The sequence below is a fragment of the Chelonoidis abingdonii genome, chromosome 4, assembly GCF_003597395.2.
Source record: "Chelonoidis abingdonii isolate Lonesome George chromosome 4, CheloAbing_2.0, whole genome shotgun sequence".
Taxonomy (NCBI): Eukaryota; Metazoa; Chordata; order Testudines; family Testudinidae; genus Chelonoidis; species Chelonoidis abingdonii.
The window spans coordinates 87,852,119-87,863,185 of NC_133772.1; the positions used below are offsets into that span (position 1 = coordinate 87,852,119).

General features: G+C 49.6%; 1 protein-coding gene and 1 long non-coding RNA gene across 9 annotated transcripts in view; one reads left to right on the plus strand and one right to left on the minus strand.

Annotated features, from left to right (window-relative positions):
• Nucleotides 1-1,844, plus strand: part of PTGR2 (prostaglandin reductase 2) — a 27,934-nt gene extending 26,090 nt beyond the window's left edge. For all 5 annotated transcript variants that reach the window (XM_032780218.2, XM_032780221.2, XM_075065435.1 and 2 more), the window contains 2 exons: nt 685-724; nt 1,708-1,844. In XM_032780218.2, the coding sequence (XP_032636109.1) occupies nt 685-724; nt 1,708-1,772 (105 nt within the window). In that variant the 3' untranslated portion in view covers nt 1,773-1,844. The remainder of the gene's footprint in view (nt 1-684; nt 725-1,707) is intronic.
• Nucleotides 1-10,847, minus strand: part of LOC116824716 (uncharacterized) — a 25,511-nt gene extending 14,664 nt beyond the window's left edge. The window contains exons 1-4 of one of the 4 annotated variants that reach the window (XR_012655791.1): nt 10,119-10,847; nt 2,600-2,637; nt 2,421-2,558; nt 2,009-2,095 (exon numbers count right to left, since the gene is read on the minus strand). This is a non-coding gene — a long non-coding RNA (uncharacterized LOC116824716). Of the gene's footprint in view, nt 1-2,008; nt 2,096-2,420; nt 2,664-10,118 lie in introns of those variants that run through there. The other 3 variants (XR_012655789.1, XR_012655790.1, XR_012655788.1) reach the window with 3 other exon arrangements.
• Nucleotides 10,848-11,067: the final 220 nt, after the last annotated feature.

Below are 11,067 nucleotides of genomic sequence, written 5' to 3' on the forward strand. Positions count from 1 at the left end.
AGGAACCGAACCTGTATATTTTATTCATCAGCATGAGCCTTCTTTCAGGAAGTCTATTTTCTTTGCCCATATCAAAATCACTTTGACTGTGGTGTCTCACTTTGGAGAGTGAAATGATAACACACTTGAAGGCTTTTTTTATAGCAGCGCTGTTTTAGAAAGGGCAGTTTAGCTACTTAGAATGTAGTTTTATAGCAATCTAACTGGGTCCTTTAGAAGCACACATAACTGATGCCTAGATTCAACCATTTTCAGAGAAAGCCAAATCCTAGTTTTTTTGACATGAGATTCCTAATCCAAACTTGAAAAGTCACTCTTCATTACTTTATGGTGGGTAAGTGCCCTGTGTCCAGCTCTTTTCTCCTGAAGCCTACTGATGTTATGTGGTCCCCCAGCTGATCTGCACATCCTCCCTGAACTTCACATTCATGTACACCCAGAGCTGCAGTAATGTTTTATCTTTCATTTGAAGGGTTTATTAGCCTACAGGTTTAAAACAATCTACTTGAACAAAGTAGCTACTTTCATTTTGACCAAAGGGCAAGGTCCAAAAGGAAGCACCTTCCTCTGGGGAGTAAAAGGATGCCTTTAAAATCTTTGGTCATGGTATGGCAATTTTATGGCCACTTTCAGATAGACACTGATTTTGGAGGGAAAACTAACAAGACCTATTCTTATTGACAGGTCAAAGAGACTGTGGTAAAAGGCCTGGAAAACATTGGGGGTAAGAAGCTCCATCATTTTCTAGCATAATCTTTGTTGAAATATAGTTACAACACAACTTTCACTTTCTCTTTCCTTTCCTCTTCCCCCAGTTCAGATGTTTGTCCCTCTCCTAGAATATAGTTTTAATATTATTTGCCTAAACAAGGTCAAAATGTCACTTCAAGAGAGGTAAAATAGCCTGCAGACAGTGGCTAAAAAACAAAAGAAACAGTAAAAACAATACAAAAGAGGGGCTTTGTACACCCAAGCTATAAAGCTAAAGAGCCAGCTCATTCAAAACTTGTGGTTTGAAAACAAGCATTCTTACAGCAGGTAGCAGCAAACTTAAGTCAGTCCTGCACCGTCAGAGGAAAACCCTTGGGAACAAAACATTAGCTAAATCATACAAGTTGGCTTTAATTTCGAACCATTAGCTTACTGCCCTTCATGGATTTGTTTTAAAGGGACTTGGCTAACTGGACAGCCATATTTCATATTGGGTTAACCCGTGCTTTACTTTTTATGTAAAGTTTTCATGTTTATTTCTGAAGCAATAAATATTTTATAAGCTGCCTCTTCACCTAATGGCCAAAGCTTTAAATAAAAGCCTTTGCTGTAGGCTTGCCAGGTTTATGCCCACCTCTTGTGTCTGCATGGCATATCATAACAGGGCATACAATAATTAAAAATTAACCGCTATTGTTGTAAATAAAGGTCTGATCAGGCATTTTAAATGTTAAAACTAATTTATTAAAGTTTTATTTAAATTGCCTTTGGCAACTTTTTGCATTCTAACATTATGGTGTCTCAACTTCTTGTGTTGTGGAGGAATCTGTACGTTTTAAGTCCAAAATTTGATTTCTCTTTACATTGTTATAATCCAGTAAAGCAGGCTCTCAGGATGTTATGTAATATTTTTGCTTTTTTTTAAAAACGTACTACATGCATAAATGTTTAATTGGTATTATCCTAATAATGTGTATTGTTCTTATTCTCTTGTAGGGGCTTTCCAGTCCATGATGACCGGAGGCAACACTGGAAAACAGATAGTGTTAATTTCTGAATGAAAATCTTTGCCTCTTCATGTGAGGGTGGCCCAACTGGAAAAATAAACTTGACTCTTTATTTTGATGACTGAATGAGCATTATTTTATTTAAATTAATCTTCCCTTTTGTTACAGCAGGCACCAACAACTGAAAAACCCCTAAACTTGGATAGCAGAGATTTTTGGACATGAGTACATTCGAAAAACTCTTCCACTGAGAAACTGAAACTTGTATCTGAAGCCAGGCTGTATAATACTTGAAATACTTCCATTTCATAGCCTGTAACACTCTTCTACTGGTCCATTTAGTCCATTTCCTTACACAGTGGCGTTTTACATCATGCCTACAAGTCAAGACAACAGAGCATTATTACATGAATCCTACGTTATTCACACAAAGTGCCGGCCTTCAGTTTGTACACCATTGTGAGTTTCATCAGGGATAAATGCAGCTTTAGATTTAACCTTATGCTTAATCTTCAACTTCTATTTGCTTTTCAGGATTAAAAGAGGAAAAAAATAAGTCTTTGTATCAGAGTTCTGTATCTTGTCTTTCAATATGCAGATCAGCAAACTTTGCCATTCAGCAATGCTGCCGGCTGTCATAGGACTGCTTAGACCTAGGAGAAATAGTTAATCAAGGGAGAAGTTGCCGGGCCATGAACTCACCAGGTAGGGGTCTCTGTTCACCTGAGGAGGCTGATCGGGAGGTCATCTGATAGAGGTGCTGGAAGATTATAAAAAGCAGAAACTGTTCAGTTTGATCTCTCTCTTAAGCCTTCTTCCATCAGTGTAAGTTGAGGGAAACTTCTGCAGGAGCCAGAAAAGGCAAGGAGAGAGGACTCTACCTGCTTGAACACAGATGGTCTCCCATGGACAGGGTGAGCTAGAGTAAGGGGAAATGCATGTAGGATTTATATTTTTCATATAGATCTGTGTAACTCTCATGCGATTAAAGAGCAATATTAGATTAGAACTCTAAGTAAGGTACCTGTATGTTATATGCTACACCTACCAAATGCTTCTTGAGAGAGCTGTCACCCACAAAGCTTACACCTTTGGTGGGATTCTGGGGCCAGGTGTGTTTAAGGTACTTAGATTTCCTCTCACAGCAGTCTGATGCACGGCTGGCAGGGGGAGCCCAACCGGATCTATAGCACTGCTATTAATCCTTAAATGTATAATCTGTTTTTTTGCTGTACCAGTCACACTAAAGATAGCTTGTGGATTAGGTAGCAGTAGCTGACAATGAGTGATTGGGTTTTCTATGGTGTTCATCTCTATATCATATCTAACCACCTTTCAAACACTAACACGTTTCCCTTATAACAATCCTGTGCTGAATAACTGAGATACAGATGAGCAGTAGACATTCAGAGATTCAGACTTATCCAAGATCATGCAGGAAGTTTGTGGTAGAGCTAGGAATGAAATGTAGTTCTTCTTCGAGTACTTGCTCATATCCATTCCAGTAGGTGTGCGCGCGCCGCGTGCACGTTCGTCAGAGACTTTTACCCTAGCAACACTCAGTGGGCCGGCAGGGCGCCCCCTGGAGTGGCGCCGCTACGGCGCCTGATATATACCCCTGCCGGCCCGACCGCTCCTCAGTTCCTTCTTACCGCCTGTGTCGGTCGTTGGAACTGTGGAGCGCAGTCTAACTGTTTCTCCACATCCCTAGCGATTCTCTTGACTCTTTTTTGTAAATTCTGTATATAGTGATTTAGTTAGTAGTTAGTACTTAGTTTTACTTAGTTTAGTTTTTGTAGTTACTTAGAAGGGATCGGGGGTTTACCCCGTTCCCTACCTCGGTACCGGGCTCATGCCTGGATCACCGGGCTTTAAACCGTGCGCGGCCTGCCGTCGGCCTATGCCCACAGGCGACCCGCACGATTCCTGTCTGAAGTGTTTGGGCAAGTCCCACTTAACAGACAAGTGCAAAATCTGTAAGGCATTCAAGCCCCGTACCAAGAAAGAGCAGGACGTTCGCCTGAAGCAGTTGCTGATGGAGGCAGCTCTCATTCCACCGTCCTCGGCACCGTCCGCGGCACCGGGCACAAGCGCCTCCTCGGCACCGCACCACACCTCAGAAAAGACGCCGTCCCACAGGTCTCCGGCACCAGCTTCTGGTCGGCACCGCTCGCTGTCTCCACGAAGCAAGAAGCGTAAGCCTCCTGCGGCCGCTATTCCGGCACCGCAGTCCGAGCGCTTACCTAAATCAGACCGCCCAGCACCGACTACATCTGCCGCGGCCTTGATGTCTGTTGCACCGTTGATTCCGGCCCCGGAAGAGCCATCGAGTCCGGTGCCTATTAGCTCCCCGGCGCGTGCCGCGGTTGAGCTCATCGTGCCTTCAACCCCGGAGACATTCTCCGCGGCAAGGGACCTAATCGCGATGACGGAGCCCGAGCTGCCTCGACCCCCGGCACCGCCGGTGCGGGTCCCAAAATCTACTGGCAAGCCGGCTCTAATAAGATCTCCCGGCACCGTGGGACCCCGCCGTTCCAGGTCCTGCAGATGTTCCCGGTCTCGTCATCGCTCCCGATCCTGCGACCGCTCGCAGTCCTGGTACTGTTCCCCATCACGGTACCGGTCGTACTCGCGGTACCACTCGAGGTCCCGGTCACCATCCAGGCATTACCGGCACCGCTCCAGATCTCGGCACCGATCTCGACACCGAATGTCGCGCAGCCGATCTCGGCATGGAAGCTCTCGGCACTGGTCAACCTCCCGGCACCGGCCTGGTCGTAGGTCCTGGTCACCTTCACGGCACCGGCAGGATTCCCGGCACCGCTCCCCGGCACGCGGGGACGATTCTGTTGGTCACAGGGACGTATCTCACACACTCTCCGCCCCACCATGGCCGTCCCGCCAAACGTCCATCTCTTCCCATGCTGACACTGCATCGTATGGGGAGTCGGACAATCACGGTCCTCATCAGTGGCCCTTTTGGACTCCGTGGGCTTACCACCAGAGCCAAGGTAGCCATCATCCGCCGCCACACTCCGCCTCCGACCACCGAGCACCGGAGTCCACGGCGAGCAGACCCCCTCCACCGCCTTTGGAGCAGCTGCCTGCCCAGGATGCGGACCATCAGGAGCAGCCCCTGGATGCTCCTCAGACCGAAGCGTCTCTGCATGACCCTTTGGTCCCTGGAGTCTCGTCCTCTTCTTCACCGGACGAGGCTGTGGCGGGAATGGCAACGTCAGGGCCGCCGCCTATTGACCTCCGGTCTCACCAGGATGTCCTACGCCGGGTGGCCTTGAACATAAATTTACTGGCAGAGGAAGTTCCTGAGGTAGATGACCCAGTGGTCAGTATCCTTTTGGCAGAGGCACCAACCAGGGTGGCACTCCCCTTTATTCGTTCCATTCAGGCACGAGCCGACACCATCTGGCAGACCCCGGCCTCAATTCCGCCTACGGCGAAAGGGGTGGAACGAAAATATATGGTGCCGTCAAAGGGATATGAATACCTTTATGTCCACCCTCCGCCTTGCTCGTTGGTGGTCCAATCCGTAAACGAGTGAGAGCGGCATGGCCAGCAAGCTCCTGCGCCCAAATCCCGAGAGGCCAGGCGGATGGACCTATTGGGCAGGAAAATCTATTCAGCAGGAGGCTTCCAGCTCCGGGTTGCGAATCAACAGGCCCTCCTGAGCCGTTATAGTTTCAATACCTGGGAGGCAGTGGGGAAGTTTGTAGAGCTAGTCTCCCAGGACTCCCGCCAAGAGTTCTCAGCTCTCCTGGAGGAGGGGGAAAAGGTTGCGAGGACCTCCCTTCAGGCCTCGTTGGACGCCGCAGGCTCGGCAGCGAGAACTCTTGCCTCGGGAGTAGCTATGAGGCGTATTTCGTGGCTGCAAGCATCCGGTCTGCCACCTGAGCTGCAGTACACGATACAGGACCTGCCCTTTGACTGTGAGGGGCTCTTCTCACAGAAAACAGACCCTCGACTCCAGAGTCTCAAAGACAATCGTGTGATAATGCGTTCGCTGGGAATGCACACACCGCAATCTCAGAGAAGGTCCTTCCGTTCCCAGCCCCAGTGGTCCTACCCCCCACCTCGACCACGACAGGACTTCTCCAGAAGGAGAGCCCGGACCTCTCGTAGGCGCCAGCCTGGTCCCCAAGGGGGTAACAACTCCGGTCCCACGAAACCACCGGCGGGACCGAAGCCTAACTTTTGAAGGTGCGCTCGAGAGCACCGTACCAATTTCCTCCAGCGATCCCGCTCACTTCGCCAATCGCCTCGCTGCTTTCTTCCCTGCTTGGTCCCAGCTGACATCAGACCGCTGGGTCCTCAGCACGGTGGAATGTGGCTACTGTCTTCAGTTTATTTCGACCCCACCTTCCCACCCTCCCTCCTCGTCCCTCTTCAGGGACCCCTCTCATTAGCAACTCCTCATACAGGAAGTCTCCAAGCTCCTAGCGTTGGGAGCCATAGAGGAGGTTCCAGAGCACTTAAGAGGCGGAGGGTTCTATTCCAGATACTTCCGATGGTTTCCAGAGCACTTAACTTGAGAGCGGAAGGGTTCTTCTATTTCCTTAGTTTAAACTTCCTAATTCCTCCCAGGCGAAAAGGCGGCCCTCCGGCCCATAACTGGGACCTGCGCCGGGGCTTCTGAACAAGTACATCAGAAGGAGAAACTCAAAGTTCCCGCATGGTGTCCCTGCGGAAGACATTCATTCCTTCCCTCGATCCTGGAGATTGGTACGCTGCTCTCGACATGGGGACGCGCTATTTATCATATAGCAATTTACCTCACCGCACAGGAGGTTTCTTTCGCTTCGTGCTGAACCGTCATCACTACCAATTTGCGGCCTTCTTCCCTTCGGCCTCTCCTTGGCCCCCCCAAGTTTTTACGAAGTAGTCAGTCGTATGGCGGTAGTAGCTGCATACCTCCGTCGTCGTCATATTCGATGTTCTTCCCGTACCTCGACGACTGAGGTTGTTGATTCGAGGGTCTCCGAGACCCAAAGTGACCGCAATGTAGACTTCATCAAGATCTGTTTTCTCGTCTAGGTTAATCATCAATCTAGACAAATCCATTCTGCGTCCTACGCAGACCATAGAATTCATAGGGCACTGCTGGACTCCATCTCGAGCAACAGCCAGTTTGCCTCATCAGAGGTTTCCGGTCTATAGTTACCCTCGTTCAGAGGCTCTTAGGCCTTCCCCACAACTTCTGTCCGCACCGCACTCGGCTCTCCTCGGTCACATGGCTGCGTGCACACTTCGTGACAAAGCACGCGAGACTACGCATGCGCCTTCTGCAACTCTGGCTCGCCCCTCGGTCTAATCGGCCCACGAAGGGATGCCCTGGACATGATAATCACAATACCATTGCACGTCCTGGGATCCCTCAGCTGGTGGCTAGACCCGCCCTGGTGTGTGCCGGTCGACCGTTCCATCCACCTCAACCCTCGCTGTCCCTAACAATGGACGCTTCCTCTCTGGGGTGGGGCGCACAACCTGGCCATCCGCTGCGTACCCAAGGCCCTTTGGTCCTTGCCGGAACTCCACCACTTCCACATCAATGTCCGCGAACTCAGGTGCGGTCAGTTTTGGCGTGCCAGGCCTTTCGCCAACAGCTATAGGGCCTGTTGTGTTGCCATTTTTTACGGACAACAACAACGGCCATGTATTACATAAACAAACAAGGAGGGACACGGTCTTCTCCTCTTTGCAAAGAGGCAATGCAACTGTGGGAACTTTTGTATAGCCCAGTCAATAGACTTGATAGCCTCCTTCTCTCCGGGGGGTCCAGAACACTCTAGCGGACCGCCTGAGCCGGTCGTTCCTGGCACACACGAATGGTCCATCCGTCTCGGACATCCTACTTTCTGTTTTCCAGGAAGTGGGCGCTTTCCCAGATAGATCTATTCGCCCCTCCAAGAAGAACAGGAAGTGTCAAGTGTTCTGCTCCTGCAGGGGCGCTCTCCGGGCTCTCTCTGTCGGACGCTTTCCTCATTCCTTGGAAAAGGTGTCTCCTTTATGCCTTCCACCCTTTCCCTTAATCCACAGGTCCTGCTCAAGGCTACGGCAGGACAAAGCCAACCTGAATCCTGAATCGCTCGTGCCGCATGGCCGAGACAGCATTGGTACTCCATGCTGCTCGACCTGTCCTAGCGACTCCGATACCACTGGCCCCTCTACCTGGACCTTATAACGCAGGACTTTCGGCAGGCTTCAGCACCCGGACCTTCCGTCCCTGCACCTGACGGCGTGCCTTCTGTCTGGTTAAACGAGTCTGAGCGCCAGTGGTCTCCAGCCAGGTTCAGCAGGTCCTTTTGAGTAGTAGGAAACCCTGTCTACGGCGGACAACTTATCTCGCTAAGTGGAAGCGGTTCTCTTACTGGTGTACGCAGCGTTCCCTGGTCCCTAACATCGTTCCAGTCCCTGTTATCCTGGACTATTTTGTTGTATCTCAAGGGCCAAGGCCTAGCCCTCTCTCAGTCAATTAGGGTTCATCTGGCCGCAATTTCCACCTTCCATCCTAGGAGAATCCGGCACTTCCACCTTTCTCACCCAATAGTTTCCAGATTCCTTAAGGGATTGGAAAGACTCTACCCTCCGGTTAAGCCTCCTTCCCCTACATGGGATCTCAACCTGGTGCTGTCTTAGACTCATGACCCCACCTTTGGGGCCGTTAGCCACCTGCTCCTTACTCTACTTGTCTTGGAAGACGGCCTTCCTGGTAGCTATCACCTCGGCCAGAAACGGGTATCTGAGCTCTCCGTGCGCGCTGATCTGGTAGTAGACCCACCTTACACCATCTTTCACAAAGATAAAGTGCAGTTACGACCACACCCAGCCTTCCCTTCCGAAGGTGGTCTCTGCCTTTCATATTAACCAAGACATTTTTCTACCGGTCTTCTTCCCGAGAGGGGCCGCACGCATCCCGTTCGGTACCAGCAACTACACACCCTGGATGTCCGCCGGGCTCTTGCATTCTACATCAGCAGGGCTAAGGCCTTCAGACGCTCACCCGTTATTCATATCAGTGGCGGAGCGTATGAAAGGTCTCCCTGTAACTTCCCAGCGGATTTCATCAAGGGTGACGTCCTGTATCCGGACGTGCTATGACTTAGCTCACGTCCCAATTGGCCGAAATTAAAAAAATCACCGCCCATTTCTACTCGGCTCAAGCCTCGTCTGCGCGCTTTCCTGGCCCAGGTCCCCATCCAAGACATATGCCGGCTGCTACCTGGTCGTCTTTCCCGTGCATACCTTCACATCGCACTAACCGCGCTGGTTGAAGCAATCTAGAGACGATGCCGCCTTCAGCTCAGCGGTCTTACTTTCCCGCAACGTCTCACTCCGACCCCACCGCCTAGGTAAGGCTTGGGAATCACCTACTGGAATGGATATGAGCAAGCACTCGAAAGAAGAAAAGACGGTTACTTCACCTTAGTAACTGTTGTTCTTCGAGATGTGTTGCTCATATCCAATCCACACCCGCCCTCCTTCCCCCACTGTCGGAGTAGCTGGCAAGAAGGAACTGAGGAGCGGTCGGGCCGGCAGGGGTATATATCAGGCACCATAGCGGCGCCACTCCAGGGGGCGCCCTGGGGGCGCCCTGCCGGCCCACCGAGTGTTGCTAGGGTAAAAGTCTCCGACGAACGTGCACGCGGCACGCGCACACCTACTGGAATGGATATGAGCAACACATCTCGAAGAACAACAGTTACTAAGGTGAGTAACCGTCTTATCTCTGACCACAAGGCTGTCCTTCCTTAGAATAGATGTGAGGAACAAGTCATTATGGCACCAGCATCACCCTAGATTCAAACATGGAGGGGAACTTCTATATGTGCACCTACTCCTTTACCCTCCCCTGTTCCCCTCCATGGAAGAAGTTCAGCTGCTCCCACAGTGCCATTCCCCAGGATCCCACTGCATTTTAGGGATCCATTCAGGGGAAAGGAGCAGACGTCGGAGGAAAAAAAACACATACATACTATCCCTGCCAAGGTTCTCCAGGCTAGGTGGTATAATTGTAAGCAACACCCAAAAGTTGCTGCAGATCATCCTCCTCAGAGCTACTAGATCCCAACTTGCATCATAGGTTTGCAGTGAGGAGATAGGACCTTATAAGGGGAAAGAAAAGTCTTATGGGCCAGGAATGTCCCATATTTTATCTGTGGTTGTAACATCGTGGCCTCAGTGGGAAGGTGTACAGATCCTAAACTACACTTTAGAAATAACTGCTAGGAATTTCATATTGTCAGTATGGCCCAGTCAAATCAGGGCCACCCTGAGGTGGGGGGGGGGGGCAAGTGGGGCAATTTGCCCCAGGCCCTGCAGGGGTCCCCACAAGAATGTCAGAGGCTCCCCCCTGCCTCCGCCTTCCCCCATCCCTCAGCACCTCACCTTTTTCCTGGTCCCAGAGCTGGATTTGTTTGTCCAAAGTACAAGGCTTGTATTTATGAATTGTGTTTGCCTTAAGGCTGTTTCCATAGAGTGAGCTGTTTATCTGGCACTGTGTGAGCTGACACATCTTACAGCAATAACATTCCTCTGGGAGTCATTTTTTCAAACGTGAGATAAAACATAATACAGAAAATCCCCTGTACTACTTGTTTCACAGCAACTGCTTAGTAATCTACCCAAGTCACCACCCTATAAACAGGTGATGAAGTGAGGGGTAAGCCCATGTGAGATCATACTGCAGTATTGATCCTTTCCTTTCTAAAAAGAAGTTTGGATGCAGCAATATATCTGCAATCTGTTAGCCTATAAAGATGCTACCAGACACAAATGGCTAAAGAAGGAAAAACCAAAGAAATGGAAGACTGAAGGAAATCTCAACAGGGTGCCACAGTCATATATGGGAGCCTGATAAAGAAGCATATTTACATATGTGAATCCTGATTCTCTCTCTCAAACAGTACAAGGGAAAAATGTTTAAAGAAAGTATCCTACATTACAAGCTGTTAACAGAAATCCAGATGTCTTTATTTTAATTGCATATGACTTACTCTGTGTGTTTACAGTATTGTTGTAGCCATGTTGGTCTACATCTTTTATTGGTCCAACTTTGGCTGGTGAAAGAGACAAGCTTGTAAGCTACACAGAGCTCTTGTGCAGGTCTCGAACTTACACTATGTGATTCTTCAGCAGCCTATTTTTGCATAGTCCAAAATGGGTCTCAGTTAATAAAGGATGACTTAGCACAGATACATAGGACACATGCAGGACTCAGAGTTAATAACAGCAAAGGGATGAGAATTTCTTCCATGTTGGTTTAACTTAGACTGTGGATGGTGGTCTCTAAGCTCCCATTTAAGAGAAGAGGGCAAGTAATCCTCAAGTCTGTCCT